Source organism: Drepanopeziza brunnea, assembly GCF_022702325.1.
Source record: "Drepanopeziza brunnea f. sp. 'multigermtubi' strain 214-2 chromosome Unknown ctg3, whole genome shotgun sequence".
Taxonomy (NCBI): domain Eukaryota; kingdom Fungi; phylum Ascomycota; class Leotiomycetes; order Helotiales; family Drepanopezizaceae; genus Drepanopeziza; species Drepanopeziza brunnea.
The window spans coordinates 618227-635794 of NW_027094066.1; the positions used below are offsets into that span (position 1 = coordinate 618227).

General features: G+C 49.8%; 6 protein-coding genes across 6 annotated transcripts; 4 read left to right on the forward strand and 2 right to left on the reverse strand.

The window, feature by feature from the left end:
* Positions 1–1474: 1474 nt before the first annotated feature.
* On the reverse strand, positions 1475–2947 carry L3040_002358 (uncharacterized protein; the record flags this gene model as incomplete). The annotated part of the gene is made up of 5 exons (XM_066155520.1): positions 1475–1820; positions 1875–1949; positions 1998–2712; positions 2760–2877; positions 2933–2947. 5 exons carry the CDS (start codon positions 2945–2947, stop codon positions 1475–1477), a joined length of 1269 nt encoding a protein of 422 aa, XP_066012518.1.
* A 543-nt stretch (positions 2948–3490) lies between these two features.
* Positions 3491–6410, forward strand: L3040_002359 (uncharacterized protein; the record flags this gene model as incomplete). Its single annotated transcript, XM_007289741.1, has 3 exons — positions 3491–3803; positions 3856–5892; positions 5953–6410. 3 exons carry the CDS (start codon positions 3491–3493, stop codon positions 6408–6410), a joined length of 2808 nt encoding a protein of 935 aa, XP_007289803.1.
* A 672-nt stretch (positions 6411–7082) lies between these two features.
* L3040_002360 (uncharacterized protein) lies at positions 7083–8576 on the reverse strand (the record flags this gene model as incomplete). The annotated part of the gene is made up of 2 exons (XM_007289740.1): positions 7083–8159; positions 8226–8576. The coding sequence occupies 2 exons, from the start codon at positions 8574–8576 to the stop codon at positions 7083–7085; spliced, it is 1428 nt and encodes a 475-aa protein (XP_007289802.1).
* Positions 8577–9869: 1293 nt separating this feature from the next.
* L3040_002361 (uncharacterized protein) lies at positions 9870–10973 on the forward strand (the record flags this gene model as incomplete). Its single annotated transcript, XM_007289739.2, has 1 exon — positions 9870–10973. One exon carries the CDS (start codon positions 9870–9872, stop codon positions 10971–10973), a length of 1104 nt encoding a protein of 367 aa, XP_007289801.2.
* A 540-nt stretch (positions 10974–11513) lies between these two features.
* On the forward strand, positions 11514–12623 carry L3040_002362 (uncharacterized protein; the record flags this gene model as incomplete). Its single annotated transcript, XM_066155523.1, has 4 exons — positions 11514–11751; positions 11804–12382; positions 12511–12520; positions 12575–12623. The coding sequence occupies 4 exons, from the start codon at positions 11514–11516 to the stop codon at positions 12621–12623; spliced, it is 876 nt and encodes a 291-aa protein (XP_066012519.1).
* Positions 12624–15407: 2784 nt separating this feature from the next.
* L3040_002363 (uncharacterized protein) lies at positions 15408–16640 on the forward strand (the record flags this gene model as incomplete). The annotated part of the gene is made up of 3 exons (XM_066155524.1): positions 15408–15659; positions 15710–16316; positions 16366–16640. 3 exons carry the CDS (start codon positions 15408–15410, stop codon positions 16638–16640), a joined length of 1134 nt encoding a protein of 377 aa, XP_066012520.1.
* Positions 16641–17568: the final 928 nt, after the last annotated feature.

Sequence of the window (17568 nt, forward strand, 5' to 3'; positions counted from 1 at the left end):
AATCTATTCGCTGAATGGGATCTTGCAGGTGTATGTGTATATATTGGGGACGTTTGTCACGTTGCTGTTAATCTCGACTCGTATTTACTATTAATAGCGAAAGGAGAATGGAGAGGGAGAAAAATGTTGAAGAAACAGTTGCTTGCATTAGATATAGAAAGGCTATTGTTAAGAATGAAATGCTAGAAAAAAAGCTGGTTGCATTACACTTGAAGGATCATTGCTGAGAATGAAATGCCAGAGGAATAGCTGCTTGTATTCACATTTAAAGAGGATACTATCGTGACAACCTTAGGCGATTACCTGAGGAACTCACGGGAGAGCCGGGGATCACATGGAGCTCAGGAAGATCTCAGGATCATAACTTAGACTCAACAACTGCCGAGAGTCGAGGTTGGAAGGAGCTGTGAGCTCTATATACCTACAAGAAGGTTGACTGTAATCAACCTCGGTGGGTGGCGAACCAAGGAAGCGCCAAGAGGAAAAGAAGAAGTGAGGGAAAAAAGAGGGCGTTAGCCAAGGCGCTTGGAATCTAAAAGGCTATTGTTTCTTCTTTCGGAAAACTACGTTGTAATAGTCAGTGCACTGACTATTATGTCTTCGCAGTTGCAAAGTAAGCTAGCTTATCAAACAGAAGTCCATTATAATCAATTAAGATCAAGAAATGCTAGAGAGATAGCTACTTGAATCGAATCTAAAAGACTGTTACTAGGAATGAAATGCTAGAGAAACAGCTGCTCAAATAATAAAGAATTAATTATCTATATCGTACTTGATATTATTATTCCGCGGTCTTTCGATCGTAATCAGTATTGAAATCGGTGTTTTTCGGCAAACTATTTACTGTAAAAAGCTTTCCTATTAATATTATTTCGTAACGCAACGAGCTACGATAATAAAAACTAACATTATAAGTCTTCGTGACTGATTCTATTTACTCTTTATTCTTATTTTATTATGATTTTTAAGCTTCGTAAAATAAACAATTAAATACAACTTACCGTCGCGATGTTTTGATATTCTTACTCCGCGCTTCGTTTTTAATCCACTTTGAATCTAACCAATCGCTTTGCGAATTCAGCATGAAGCTACTACGTAGCTAATCAGAATAAAATAAAAAATACGCGAACGCACGAATGATTGTTTACTTTCGATAAAGCAGCGTTACCGCTATTTTCAATAAGCTAGCCAATCAAATAAGCGTAAGTAAGCGAATTTTTAAAAGCAGCGATAGGTGGTTCGGATAAAAAGTTCACCAACAGTTTCTCGTTCAGCCGCGCCAAAATACTCTTAATCGGAGGTTGATAGCAAACGGGAACGAAGTGCTAATGTAGAGGAAGGAACAACAAAGCCCAAATCGCGGTATGGCTGGCTACTCGAAAGAAACTTATGCCAACGCCACTTGTCCCTGCCTGCCTATTGACTACTTTGCTTCGCATAATAACAATAGGAAGTACTCGACATATCTTGAATTTCAAGATATCTCATTCAACTTAGGAAGGTACCGAGCAATATTTAACGAGTCTCCAAAGTCTCGCTCTGGAGTCGCCATTTGTTCAGATTGTACGATTTGCGGACCTTCGACCGCAGAGATCGACTTGCAATCTTGGACATCGGAAAAGCAGGTCGGGTTTCGAGGTGAGATATCTTCCGTGCCGGGAGATACCGCGGGGGATGCAGATGTATAAGTAGGTGGCGCCAGAGTGCTGACCAAGTTGTCGTGTAAGCTCGCCGATATCTTCGAGGGTTTGCAATCCGAGCCAGGGATCACTGCGGGACTTGTGCCGTTGCCAGCAGTCTTCTCGTTGGTGACAAGGCCTCTGTCGTGGACAAGTTGAGATGATCGTGAGTGAGATGGGTTGGAGTTGTAGTACTCATCGATGATGGGATGTACCATGACGGTCTGTTTATGGATCGTGAGTGTTGAGTTGGTAGGCACTGTGACCCAGCTTTCTGTTTCTTGTTAGTAAGAGGGGCGAGAAAAAGGTGCGGAATGCTTTCCTCGCTCGAATGTCAGGGGCTCGCTAGCAACCAGAACGATATCGGCACCCTTATCCCGGCGATCCATCTGGTATTCGCCCTTCGTACTCTTGTCCTCCCACGTGGTTCCCGATGAGTAGTACAGACTAGCAGCCTCATCTGTGCAACTACTAACATACCGAGTGCAGACAACACTATGCCCGTCCGTGATAGCAAAGTTTAGCAGGCTCCTGGTATCCACACCCTCGCTCTCCACTACGCTCTTGGGGATCTCGGCGATGAAATCGTTGATCTGCTTGATGACTTTCAGAATAGCTTGCCGCAGAACACCTGGTCCGAAACCTGTCTTTGGCGGAGAGCTTGGGTTGTGGCCCATTCTCTCGAGAGTGTCAAGAAACAAGGCAAACGCCCATTCGCTATCTGTACCGCCCTGTACGCCCAGGTACCACTTATCTGCCAGTCTCTCACCCAAACGCCTCTTGATGTGCTTCCAACCCCCCAACCCTCCATTGTGCATCCACATCAAGCTGCCATGGCAGAAGGGATGGCAATTGTCATCGCTCAAGGATCCCTCCGTCGTGGCCCGCACGTGAGCGAAAATGAGGTGAGAGGCGGTTTTGGAGGCAATCCGCTGAAGGTTGACGCAGTTCCAAGCAGGTGTAGTGGACGTAAAGATACAAGGTTCTGAACCAAGCTTTTGCTCGGTGTAGTATCCAATTCCAAACCCATCACCTGCAGGCCATCAGCAAGGGGTGGATGAGAAGATGGTGCCAACAGACCATTGTGAGGTCTTCTCATGTCCAGCCGGAGACGGGAATCGAACGATTGTGTGAGGATGGAATGGGTTGGATCAAGGATCAGCTTCGAAAGCAGGATCTCATCCGAACCTTTGTAGACCTGTGATTTATTAGTCTGGTGCTCGATGGGAGCTACATTATGGCCTTATGCCTACGAGAAAGCGACACATCTTCTGGTCCAGCAGAGGTTGAGAGTTTCCTTTGTTTAAGCGCAGTCGTTTTTGGAGAAGCAGCAGAAGGAACAGAAGAGAGGTAGGGGTGCGATATCAATTAAAACGAGATGAGTCAACGTCGACAGGTGCGAGGCTGAGAGAGAGGCTGAGGCTATGGAATGCTTAAAATAGCAACAGCAGAGCTGGCGGAGTTGAGAGAAGCGGGAGAAAGCAAGCAGGTTTGCCGGGAATTCTTAAAGACGAAATAGAAGAAAGATTTACTGAAAGACAGACAGCGACGATCAAATTCACGGAGAGAGGCAGTGCAGCCGCCCGATTCTCCAAATGTCTTGAGGTTCCAAAGGGCCAAGTCTTAGGTGCTGCCGGTGAAACCCTCTTCCGGCTGGCCCGCCTCGACTCCACTATGTGAGAAGACCAGAGGCATTAGACAATAAATATTAAGTGTACCTACATCCACTACAACTCATGAATCGATGAATCGACTCTCATGACCCAGAGATACCCAAGAAGAGCCTTGCTACAGTCCCACGTCTGGCTACCATGAGCGGGCGGCTCTTGTCAGCCAGGCTGTTGCCTCTCGCCCAGCGAGGCAACATTGTATCAGCAGGCCGTCAGTTCCATCACCACCCAGCATCTTCCGCCGGCGGTCTTCTCAAGACACATTCGGCAGTCAGGGCAGCACGAAGACAGACCTGGCCGGCAGGGAATACCGCCTTCTCTAACGCAGTCATTGTCCGCAACGCCTCTTTCGTACGGATACTTCCGAAACTGTTGCTCAAATTCGCAAGGATACCGGCTTTGTTTGGTGGTGCTACGATTGCTGGACTGGCCTATGTGCAGTATCAGGCTCAACGTACATCTCCTCGCTTGTATCTAGAGGAACGGCTTGCTGATTTATTGCGTAGAGGCCGGGAACTACGCCCTCGATGTCTTCAACACCACAAAGGAAACTGTAACTGGAGCTGCTGAAGGGTTGTTTGGCGGGGCAAAGGGTATCGCAGATCAGACACGGCAAGGATGGCAAAATACGAAAGAGCAAGTTGAGTTGCCGGAATGGTTGCAGAAAGTACTGCGGATCCATGAGGAGATTGGGGAGGGGCCGGGTGGAGAGGGCGAGAAGGGAGGACCCGGAGGCGAGTCGCCAAATAGAAGCAAGCTAGGGGCTACTGCTGGTGGAGGAACTGCTGCTGCATATGGATACGACCAGGCCAATGAGGAAGACCCCAGGACTGGACAGGAGACGGCAAGAGACGACCAGATGATGGTTCTGACCAAGAAAATGATCGAGATTCGGAGAATATTACAGACAGTTGGACAATCGGACACCTTGAACTTGCCCTCGATTGTGGTGATTGGATCTCAATCGTCAGGGAAGAGTTCAGTGTTGGAAGCTATAGTTGGACATGAATTCTTGCCAAAAGGATCGAATATGGTTACCCGGAGGCCGATCGAGTTGACGCTTGTGAACACGCCTGATTCACAGGCGGAATATGGGGAGTTCCCAGCTCTAGGTCTAGGCAAGATCTCAGACTTTTCGCATATTCAACGAACCTTGACGGAGCTCAACTTAGCAGTTCCAGATTCCGAATGCGTCTCCGATGACCCAATTCAACTGACTATTTCGTCTCCTTACGTACCCGACCTGTCACTTATCGACCTTCCTGGTTACATTCAAGTTGTTGGTCATGATCAACCGATAGAATTGAAGCAGAAGATCTCTGATCTTTGCGACAAGTACATTCAACCACCGAATGTTATTCTTGCTATCTCGGCAGCAGATGTCGATCTGGCGAATTCCACAGCTCTCCGAGCAAGTCGGAGAGTGGATCCGAGAGGAGAGCGCACCATTGGGGTAGTAACGAAGATGGACTTGGTGGATGCTACAAGAGGCGCGGCAATCCTCAACGACCGAAAATACCCCCTGAGACTCGGCTATGTTGGTGTGGTATCACGTGTGCCCCCCCAAACAAGCGGCCTGTTCAAGAAAGGTAGCGAAGGCATTGCTTCAGCGATTGCAAAGAATGAGCACTCTTTCTTCTCTTCACACCCTCTCGAATTTGGGCAAGATGCCGGCGTAGCCGTGGGAACAACAACGCTGCGCAAGAAGCTGATGCAAGTCCTCGAACAAAAGATGGCTGCGAGTCTACAGAGCACGGGCGATGCCATCCGCCAAGAGCTAGAAGAAGCGACTTATGAGTTCAAGGTCCAATACAACGATCGGCCCCTTTCAGCAGAGTCATATTTGGCTGAAAGCTTGGACGCTTTCAAGCACTCGTTCAAAGAGTTTACAGAAAGCTTTGGACGGCCACAAGTCCGAGAAATGCTCAAAGAGGAGCTGGACCAACGAGTCCTTGACCTCCTCGCATCTAGATACTGGAACAAGCCAGTAACAAACCTCTCCCCCCCGCCTCCCGAACCAGACTCCCTTGTAGATCTACCTAACGCTGATCCCGAATCTCTCTACTGGCACCGTAAACTCGATGCCTCCACCTCTGCCCTTACGAAACTCGGTATCGGCCGTCTAGCAACAACAGTTGTAGCGAACGCCCTCCAATCCCACGTCGACCGCCTCATCTCCCAAAGCACATTCGCATCCCACCCTTTTGCTCGCCAAGCCATCACCGAAGCTGCGTCCGGAATTCTCAATGAGCGATTCTATAGCACCTCTGACCAAGTAGAAAACTGCATCAAACCTTACAAATTCGAAATCGACGTCGAAGACGGTGAATGGGCACGAGGCAGAGAAAATATAGCAGACGTCTTGAAAAAGGAACTCCAAGCTTGCGAAGAAGCTGTGAAAGATGTCGAGAAATCCGTAGGCGGGAAAAGAAAATTGAAGGATGTCATGTTCTTCGTTGATAAAGCGAGGAAAGGCGAAGTAGAAGTTGTTGCCGATGGTGCAAGTGGTGCCGGTGGCTACTCGTCGGACTTGTTGCAACGAGGTACTTTGCCCTCGATCCTTTTAATATGCTTATACGTATGTGATGCTGACTGTCATTCAGGCCGCGAAGCAACTTTCCTCCGCGACCGAGCCCAACTTCTGCGTATGCGCCTCACAGCCCTCCGCTCTAAACAATGCTCCTCTCCCTCTTCCCGCTACTTCTGTCCGGAGGTCTTCCTCGACGTCGTCGCCACCAAGCTCACCTCCACCGCAGTCCTGTTCCTCAATGTCGAGCTCCTCTCAGAATTCTACTACAACTTCCCGAGAGAGCTGGATGTTAGACTTGGCAGGGGACTGACGAAAGAGGAGGTGGAGCGGTTCGCGAGGGAGGACCCGCGGGTGAGGGGTCACCTGGAGGTTATCAGGCGGAAGGAGTTACTTGAGCTTGTGCTGGACAAGATGGAGGGCTTGAAGGAGCTAGAGGTCGAGGAGAGGGGGAAGAAAAGGGGGAAGGGGGTGGATGACCCCGTGAGCAGGGGAAAAGAGGGAGTAGCGAGGAAGGGATGGGGTTTATTTTAGAACTCTCATACCCCATACATCCACTCAATCGACCTGATATTTGGGGAGTAAACTGGAGTAGAGGTTACGGCTCATGCCACACAACAAACATTGGCAGGCGTTTGGTCGCTTGATTACTTGATTGCTAGCGCGGGATAAAGGGCTGGTTGGTTTGGAAATTTGTATGGGCTGAGAGAAAGGGGCTTTTGGCGTGGCCATGATGATATCACCATGTTTTGCGTTTTGCGTTTTGCGTTGTTTGCGTTCACCACACCCCGTTCACATCCTCTTGTCCCGAGTAGCCCGGCAGAGACACACACACACACACACATGCATGTATGTATATTTCTGCTCAACTGCAGTATTGAAACCTCTTGGACTACTCATATGACGTGAAGTGAAATGGGAAAGTCACAATAATCATTTAGCGGGTGTTCGAGAACCTCGCAAAATGCTTCGCCAGATCCTATGCTGATCAGTATATGTGTGCATTTTATTCTATCGTACAAAAGAAACTGGCAAGCGTGAATTCTGTGGGCATGCTCCAGATAATGATGGAGGCAATGCCGACCGCACGGCACCGCAGATAGCTGCAGATGCATGACCTCTCATGACCCAAGATCCGCAAAATACAAGAGATGTATAAAGCTAGCCTGACACCGGAGCCAAATTTACCTCTTCCCTTTGTGAAATTCATTTATCAATCGTTAGCTGTGTGGTAACCTCCCACTTCATGCCTCCTCCCTTGCCGTAGCCCCCGCCCAGTCTGTTCTTAACCAGCATGTTGATCCTATCTTTCAGCTTTGCCAGTGCAATTTCATCGCCTCTGACCCTCAGCTTAAGATTCGCCATGCATAAGCCGTAGTGGACTTGCCAGAACCTGGCCTCTTCGACTTGGGTGATCATGGGCTCTTTGTGGATCTCGCGCATGACATCGCTGACGCCTTCGCCAGAGTAGGACATCAGCAGCATCAGGCCTTGCGTGACCGCAAGCCGGACGCCGAGGAAGAACATAGATATGGCTATGATGGCGCAGAAAAGGCGGTCGAGCCAGATGTAAAGTGTGATGGGGAGGAGGGGAAGAAGAAGCATAACCGTACTGCAAGACAGGGTCAGGAGGTGAGAGGGGTTGGAGAGCATGCCTGGGAGCCAGGAAAAGGCTGAGAAGCGCATAGCTTTTCCGATCCGGGCGTGGTTCTTGAGACCATAGGCTGAAATTAGCGTAGCGATTATGGAAAGCAGAGCGGCTGAGTCCACAGAGCCAGACGATACTCGCTCGTGTGAGTGCGCGTGGTGAGGCTTATGTGTGCCTAGGCCTTCTAGGACGTGTTTAAGGTTATGAGATATGAGATCGAAGGACATGAAGAGCAGGAAGACGGACATGGCGAAGCCGGCCAGGACTTCGGTGCGCTCTAGGCCGAAGGGGTGCCGAATCGAAGAACACCTCCAGACTTGGAAGTTGCCGAGCACGTCGACTACCACGCAGATGGTGGCGGACACGGCGTCGAAGAATATGAGGTGGGAGAGCGCTGTGAGGGAAAGAGAGCCTTCTGCGGACCACAGAACGTAACCTGCGGTCAGGACGTGGCAAAAACACCAAACCGTCCGCTTCGATTGCTCTGCGGACCTGCTTTTCCATGCCTCTGTATATGTGGGAATCGGAAGGGAAGCGGGAAGCGCAAGAGGGGCGCGTGGGGGCGGCTCGAGGAAGATTTGATGCTGGGTAGACACGCTCGAATGCTTGTATCTGTGACCTCTTCGTTTGCTTGCCTTTTGTTCGGTTAGCTGGGGCGACCAATTTACTCTGTCTGGTGATAGAAAATAGTTGTCATTTACTGAGTTTGCCATCGCGGGCACATCTTTGATCGACTGTGTCTGGAAGTTAAAAGGGCTCCTGGGTCCTGCTACTGGGAATCTAGGGCTCAATCCCATATCTGAGCCATGAGAGGGTGTTCCTAGGCCAGCAGAGGACGGCATTGGAGAGGCCATGGATCCGAAATGGCTGGGGAAAGCGTCGCCCATAATAGGAGAGGGAGTGAGAGATCTGGAGGCGAAGGTGATGGTCGAGTGCACTGTTCGAGGACCTCCACCGATCCCGAGGCCGCCATCTTCGGGCTCTTCCTGGATAGGGGTCGGCGGGCTGGGGGTCCGCGGGGGACGGGGGATGGGTAGGTTCAAGGGCTGCATTGCTGTCTTACTGACTGTATAAGATGCGGCACAATCTGCAACAGCGGGTGGGGAGATGGACGTTCGCGACTCGAGGAGAGGAGTAGGAGTGGAGATTGGAAGCCAATGTTGACATGGGCTAAGTAATTGTTGACATTTGCGGGAAGCTGCCTTAGTGGGCAACTTTATTTCAATCGCATCTCATACAGAGTACATCTCCATCTATCCACAGCCACCGACCACGCCTCAATGCAAAGAAAGACAGTCTTTCCCGTATCGCAATAGCTCGGCAGCCGTATTATTATCTTGTCTGTGGGCTTTGTTTGGCTTTGGAGATTCATAGAGAGATCTCGACTCGGGGACTAGGACTATAACGTGTCGTAATCTCCTGGCCATGCAACACATATACCCCGGTCTTGCCTACATCCCCTTCGAACCGCGGATCAATTGATCATCGGCGACTCGAGAGAAGAAGTTCTCGAAGGCGTTGCGTCGCCCCTCTGCGGGCCTGACAGCCAGCGAGGAGTGGAGAGAAATTGAAGGCTAGGAATTTTGAGATCTCAAATCAAAGGGACTACCTTCTGTTATTGCTCCCTTCGAATTGGTCTAACTGATATACTCAGGCCCTTTTACTAGATGTCGCCGCCAGCTTGACCTTTTTTGATGTTGACACCGATAGCGTGCACAGCCACTCGACTCTGCCAAGGTTGGTTGGATCATCAGTCTTCAGGTAAGTGGGTTGTTGATATTGTATACAACCAAGAAGCCTTTTTTTCCCACCAATTTCCCATCACGCACCTATAGTTGACTCACCTCAGCCCAATCATGGATGATGAATGATAGATGCTGATACTCTTCTCAGCACCCCTGTGGATTCCTGTGTTTGTCAAAGACAGCCTTTCAAGCACCCAATTATCCCGCGGATCCAAAGTCTCTAAGAGACTGTTGTTATAGCCACTCGCTTGAAACAGACTGCTCTCTTCGAGACTATAGCTTGAGAAGGATTCTAGCCGAAGAAACCTATAAGCAAATTCCTGGCATTGACCGTGATATTGAGCTGGTGAGCTTTCCATGCCCACTCAACTTGTAGCCGTTTGATCACTACACTAAGATGGGCCAAGCTAACAATTTCTAGGAGGCTTCAGGTAAAGCCTGCATCAACACTTGTTGTCTATCAGTCAACCACTTCTTGTGTCCTAGGATTCGGGCATTCATCGTTCGCTCTTGCTGGATGAGCCCCTCAAGCGCACCTTTCTTCCCAGAGACTTGGACATGCTTCACCAAAACGCAAATACCCCTAACAAACAAGACGAAATGGACCACCAACCCCACCAATCCTTCAATGGGAAGAGTGACAACCACTCGAAAGACGCTAAACCTCATCCTGAAAAAGAAGACACCTCACCAGGACACAGAAGAAGCCTTTCTGGGAGTATCATGTCAAAGTTATCGTTTCTCAGAGCCAGCGCCGATGACGACCAACTACTAGTTGATAGGACTCGACAGAGTCCCGAGTTCCTGCCTGGTGACGATAGGATATTGCCAAAGAAGACTGGCAGGGCCATGGCTGTTGCCGTCCAGCAACACAAGACGAGAAGAAGAAAAGGCTCTTTGAGAAAAGCGGCATTACTTGGCCGTGGGGCTCAAAGAGAAAAGAAAGAGCTCAAAGCATCCCCACTGGAGACTGGCCTTGATCTTAGCGATGTTGGCGACGGCTCCTTGAGCCCAGAATCCCCTAAAGAAGTGCCCCATACATCAGGCTTTGGCCTAGGCCTCAGTCTCCCTGATGTAACACCTCGTCCTTCGATGGAAGGTTATGCCAATCGAGCCAACAATGTTTTACTACCGGCCATCAAAACACTGCCCATGGGTTCTGAAGACCACTTTCTGACCTCATCAACGACAGCGACAAGTCCAACTCTTACTTATACATCTACGACCGACGAAGACGAAATTTTCAGTATGAGGAATCGTGGCCCCCCAACAGCACGACCTGGCCCGCTCCCTTCTGCCGCAGACTCATATTTCCCCCCAACTTCTGGCTCTCTTACTCGCCGACGATCTGCGCAGAAGGCCAAGTCTCCGTTGTCTCTCAGCGGGCTTCCCACCAGCCCTCTGCCGGTGCAGCACGAGGAATGGGACTACTCGGAGACAGAGTGGTGGGGGTGGGTGGTGCTTATCGTTACTTGGATCGTGTTCGTCACTGGCATGGGCTCTTGCCTCGGAGTCTGGAGCTGGGCATGGGACGTCGGAGAGACACCTTATGCTCCTCCTGAGCTGGAAGATGATCCTACCCTGCCAATCGTCGGCTACTACCCTGCCTTGATCATCCTGACCTCGGTGATGGCCTGGGTCTGGGTTGTCGTCGCCTGGGTGGGTATGAAGTATTTCAGGCACGCCAAGATCAGTGGTGACTGATCGTGGCTTGTATCTTGGATGGTGTAGTGTTGTGGTATATCGTGTGGTATATCGTATGGTATATGATATATTGTATGGTATATTGTCTGTTTCTTGCTCTCGAAAAAGCTGCTGGAGTGGTTTGCTGTCCTGAACGCGCTAGTCGTGGACGGGACCAACCAGGAGTCGAGGATTCACCAGAGGAGGTGATCTGCGTTCCTTGAACCAATCAGGAGTCGAGAATTCACCAGAGCAGGGGATCGGAGCTCCTTAGACCAATCAGGAACTCCCGCTCACCGCCCGAATGTCGTCGATGGCAGATCAAGCATTCGCACTCTTCGGGGCATAAAAGGACGACCTTCCTCTCCTCGACATGTCTTTCACCTCACTACAACACACAACCTTCATCTCACCAGCTCTATCATACAACACCTTTCACTCGAACTCTTTCATACCACCTCATCCATACCAAATCTCTCATCACCACCTCTTTCATTACCACCACCTCTCTGCCACTTCTCAAGACACACCTTACTCGCACGCTAATACCATACCGTCACCATGTCTAACCCATATCGTGACCCCTACTGCGAGAGCGTTGACAACGTCGAATGCTGTGAGTGTAGTGGAGAGGTATTCATCACTCCCAACGAGTGCTGGCCATGGCGCTGCGGCAACCACAGTTGTGCTCACGTCAAGTGTGAAGACTGCAGAGAGGTCGACGAGTCTGGAATGACCGTTCTTGGCTCGGAATTTAGTCATGATGAGTTTGTTCTCCAGGATCACGAGGCGGAGCAAGGTAGCACTCCACTGTCCCATTACATTCGGGACAATCACTAATACGTTCACAGTTATCAGCCAGGGGAATTTTCGATCGCCTGCCCCTCGAAGCTTGAAATGCCTTCAGCCTCTTCTCCCTCCCGCTCTCTCCATCGACTACCAGAACTCCCCACCTGAGATACAGAGCCGCATCATGGTCCACGCCTTGCTGCCAAAGCCTCGTGTGATCAAAGTTCGCTGGAGTCATCTCAAGTGTCAGTGGCACTACGAGAGCGTTCCAATTCCAGGCATCATCACCGCTGTCGGCTTAGGAAATGTCACATCCATCGCTCTGGAGTTTCTTCAGCGAGCACCTGCTCTTCCAGGAAGCTCGCGGCCGCTCCCTTGGGTCAACTACCAAGACGACATCATCAGCTTCGAATACCTTCGCTGCGGATCACGCAAGAAGGACATGGATGAGTACATTCGTGCAATAATGGCCGCAGCTTCGATCGTCAGAACCCACGCAAATACCGCTGGTCTCCGCAAGGTTTCCCAAGTCCATATCTCGTGGTGCCAGGCAGCCGAAAAGTTCGATGTTGTTCTTGGCAAGTTCAAGAGCATCAATGGCCTCAAGGAGGTCACCCTTGTCGCCCACAATCATTACGATCGTCCGTCAAAATTCAACTCCTCTAAGGACCTTTATGAAATGGAGGAAGCTGTCTTTGCTGGCACGTTGGAGGAATACCCTTTCACTGCCCAAGTCATGCACAAAGGTCAACTCGTCGTTGTTGAGCAGGAAAATTGAAGTAAGATTTCCTCTTCCACCAATTTCAATCACTCCTCTAACTTGTGTCTTGCAGGTCTCTCCAGAGAGAAAATCGTGGCCTGATCAACGGGGCTACGATATAGAGGGATAAGAAAAATATGGGTTCTGCGAGCTTGGACTGGGAAGGATAGATGTCTGATTAGTAAATTTCCAGTGCCAATGGCATATGTCTGTTGGAATAGTCTCCTTTTTCTATCATTGGCGTTGCATGGCTAGGTTGGGAGCATGATACCACCGTATTTTCTAGCAATTCCTTGCAGGCTGGAGTTAACGATTATTGCATTAGATCCTTGCATCTTGTATATTGGTCTTGTGGTTTTGTGATCGTGACTGGATGACTATGACGCGCCTGCACTACTTCGTCTCGCTTCGCCGTCCTTACTTACGCGTCTCGCACTTCAACGCTTTTCAAGTGTCCCCCTGCGAGCCAGGATGGTGGCCTGGAGCTTGCCGTCACTTGGTTTATATCTACGTAGGCGCCTCGAATCACGTTATTTATTTATTCATTCATTGTTGCAGCCAAGCTGTGTGGTCTTCAATATGCTCTGCCAAGCTCAGACAATCAGATCGTGGCTTATACATGATATGCGCAGGTAAGGCAACTTCTGATATTTGCAAAACCCCCCATACCAGCGAAGATCCATCCGTCTCCTTTGCGCCGAAGCAGCCACGTATGGCGAGGACACAGAGGTTACTACCACCGTAAACAAAAGAAATGTAAGAGGAAATGCTCGGTTAGATAGGAACTCCACGTTTTAGACCGCGCAGGCGGAGGGTTGGGAGAAGGTCAAGTCTGAGGAGATCGAGCTGGATGTCCAGGCTGGAGATTGAAAGTCAGGCTCATTCGTGACTTTCTATGAGCTTGAGATGGAGTACCAGGGCTCGGATGTAGGTGCGGCTGATACTGAGTAATGGCATTGACCTGGTTCCTGGAAGTTGAGATGTGAGTGAGAGAGAGAGAGAGAGAGAGAGAAAATTGTAATGAAGATAAAATAACATTCCTTCCTCAATGTAGTATGATACCCTCTGCCTCCTCCGCCCCTCCGTCCAATCTGCAGTCTCCATTTCCTCAGCCCCTCGGGCGAACTTCCTCCGCTGTATCTTGCGCACATTCGAATCATTCTCTCCATGATCTCCGAACCATTCAAGTCCGGACCATCATCCCATGCGAACCCCTTTGCCGCTGTGTCCCAGCATGGGGCCTAGAAGCCTCTTTTCTGCTTCTTCCTCGAGATACGGAGACTACAGAGACATCTACAAATTTTCTCTGCATGGTGCCAACTCATAGAGTTCGCGGTTCTGCAGCAGAGATCAGGGTGTGAGGGGGGGCCAGTAGAAAGGGTATGGATATTGCTGTGAATGCAAATCATGCGCCTTTTCCCTATACCCTATCCGGCGCAAAATCTACAGACAGATGCCACGATCGAGCAGAAGAGCGGGAGACGCCGCGTCTTCTCTCAGAGTGCGATCGCTGACCGGGCTATTACTTCCAGTCTCGATTGGAGATCATCAAGTCCCTCGCGTGGACACACAGAGCAGCGTGCGGATCTGCTGTACGTGTCGAGAGAAGGTGTCGCTCTTTTAAATCTGCAGAGCCAGGCGCCGCAGTCTCCGTTTAGGCCCGCCGTCTTCAGACATCCGAAGTCGCCAAGGGTCTGTGAAGATTCAACGAGAAAGCAGGGGACACACGGCTGAGAAAGGAATGCCTACAGGACGACAGCATCAGTGTAGAATGCTCCCCCGAAGTTCATGCCGTCGAGGGATGGCAGCTTGCCCCTGTTTTTGTTCGCAACTTTGCCTGTGTCTGCATGTCTTCTGCTAGTAGTGCAGAAGATATGGCTTTCAACGAGCGAGAAATACATATACTTGGGCTCCGGTTTCTAGTTATTCAGGCATGGCTTCCAATACCTTGGCTTCCAATACCCGCAAGTTCAAGCTACACGGAAGTGAGGAAGCAAACGTGGAGAGTGTGGCGGGCTCGCTCTGCAGATTGATGGTCTTCCGAAACTTGAGCCGTTGCTTGCACCAGAACCTTTGACTCTGCGGGATATGAGTGTATTCACTAGGAAGGCTAGCTGAGTGTCATGGGATGCTGATGCTGATGATGATATGTGACAGTGTTTAGGATTCAGCTGAGCAGGCATGTACTCCCGCCGGAACAAATGGCATTGAAAGTGGATGTTTGCAGAACAACCTTGGGGGGTTTCTTTTTGCATGCCGCAGATTCACATAGTCTACTCATCAACGTCTTTTCTGGGATGATGACTTAGGTATCGCAGGCTGCAGGACGAGATTTGCCAAAGTGTATAGTTGGGATTGCACCATCGCTCTCAAGACGTCTGATATCTGCAGTTTTGATACCGGGCCAATTCAAGAACGCCTTCTAGGAATTAACTGTTTCTTTCACTTGTGCCAAGTACACCAAGAGACTAGGACTGAGAGATCTTTTTGTCTCAAGCAGTATCCAAGTCAATTCCTAATGTTTTAATAACCTCAAAAGGAAAGTTCCTAGTCAACAGAGGACGGGTATTTTTGGGGGGGCTCCACAAGGGGGGAAGTTGCGCCTAGAGTCAATGCTAGTTTATAAGTTGACGGAGGTAGATGATACATGCCGGACATTGGCTATGAAATAACATTTTTCAATATAGAGCTATTATATCGAAGAATAATGGCATCACTAAGGACTTCTGTAGATCTGCCATGCCTATAACGTTATATGTCGTTGTCTTCGCATGATCGTTTGTCCGTTGCCGGGGCGGCATATGACGGCAGAAAACATAGCTTCTGAAAATTAAATGTTCACCCAATTCCCCTGCCCCCATAACCTCTATCTCGACATTTGCGCAAACCACCACAATACTGCCAGAATGCCTACGAAAAGTAAACTCAAGATGGCCCTGGCCGCCGAGAAGGGAATCGACTTCGGAAAGCAACATCTGAAGAAGAAAGAGAAGGCTGCGAACAAATTGAATAAGGAGAAAATGGCGAAGAAAAAGCAAAGTAATGGCAAGTCGACAGAGGAGGATTGGGAGGATGTTGAAGAGGAGGGCGAGAATGGAGGAGCTGAATCGAGTGACGAGGAGAGTGGTAGTGACGATGAGGTTGAGGCACCAATGAAGGCAAGTTCTGCCATGCGATTTGAAGAGATGGAGATCTAATGACCATACAGATTGACTTTGCCGGTATCGACGAAAGCGACAGCGATTCTTCGGCGGGCGAGAACGATCAGAACAATGAAGATTCCGAAGAGGAAGACGACGAGGATATCCCGGTGTCCGACCTCGAGGATCTGGATGACGAAGAAAAGGAAGATCTCATCCCCCACCAACGCCTTACGATCAACAATACCGTTGCTCTCACCGCAGCCCTCAAACGAATAGCATTACCTGTCTCCAAAATGTCCTTCTCGGAACATCAGTCTGTTACAACGTCTAAGCCGGTCGAGATTGCCGATGTGTCGGATGATCTGAACCGCGAGCTTGCATTTTACGCACAGTCGCTGTCCGCAGCGCAGGAGGCGCGCAAGAAGTTAAAGGCAGAGGGCGTGCCGTTCACGAGGCCTACCGACTACTTCGCGGAGATGGTCAAGGCAGACGAGCACATGGCAAGGATCAAGGCGAAGTTGATTGATGAGGCAGCAGGCAAGAAGGCTAGTGCGGAGGCTAGGAAACAGAGAGATCTGAAGAAGTTTGGCAAGCAGGTCCAGGTCGCGAAGCTACAGGAGCGAGACAAGGAGCGCAAGCAGACTTTGGACAAGATCAAGGACTTGAAGAGAAGTTTGTTTCCGTGATCTGGCTGCAGGGAGCTATGCTAATAGGTTTTCAGAGCGTCAAGGAGCGGGTACGGAAGCCACGAATGAAGCTGATCTGTTCGATGTTGCTGTCGAGGAGGAGATTGGCAGTAAATCATCGAGGAAAGACCGGATGGGACCGAACAAGCGCCAAAAGAAGGACGAGAAATACGGTCACGGTGGCAAGAAGCGTTTCAGCAAGAGCACTGACGCACAGAGCTCCGGTGATCTGAGAGGCTTCTCGAGCAAGAAGATGAAGGGTGTGGTGAAGCAGAGACCCGGCAAGGCAAGGAGAGCGGGGAAGAGGTGAGGCTGCAACTCGTTGCACAGAATACAAAGTGGGATGGGGATTATGGCGTTCCGGGTATCGCTGGGCTGGCTTCATTCGGGGGATCTGTGCATTACTTATGTGTGGAATGTAGTGGAGTGTAGATACGAATCACTGGTTCACTTCTAACCGGATAGCAAGTTGCTACTAACGAGAGAGGAACTCGGGTGAGACTTCCTAAATTTCACGCAGCATGTTTCTTCTTTACTCGTCCCAGGCTTGATTACAATTCGGCGTCTCTTTCTTTCTCTTTCAACGCCGTCTGCTAACTCTGCTCTCGTTGCTCCTCCCCGTTCACATCCTCAACCTTTTGCAGACTCACATATCAGCAGCATTAGCTACTTTCAACTCGGCGCTTTCGTAGTGCGGCGCGAAGAGGGGATTGGGAATACAAAGAATAGCCTCAGAAACAGCAGCTACTGTAGAGTACATATGGATATGAATAGGGGTAAGCCAGCCAAGAAGGTGGGGGGCTAAATCCGCTTGGAAGGAGGGCAATAAGAGGTCACATTCCTTTCCTTTTAGCTACCTCCCTTCTTCCTCTCTTCTCGTTCTCCTCCCTCTTTTCCTCCCTCTCTATCCTCTTTTTCCCCTCTTTATTTGGGGGGGTCTCTCTTAGACCTTTTGTAATGCGTTAGTTCAGCTTGGGAGGTCGGTGGGGTTGGTGAAGTCGGTGAGGTCGGTAATGTTAGTGATATCGATGATAGCGATGATATGTCGGTAAGGTTTGCAAGAAAAGAGGTCGTCAGTAAGATTTGAATGAAGGAGGTCGATAATATCGATAAGGTTCTAAAAAAGTCGGCAAGGTTTGCAGGATATACGGTAAGGTTCGTAAGGTATTCGTACTTAAGGGATGTCGATATTGCACAATCGGTAAAAATTTTAAGACAAAGGTCGGGACTCGGTAAGG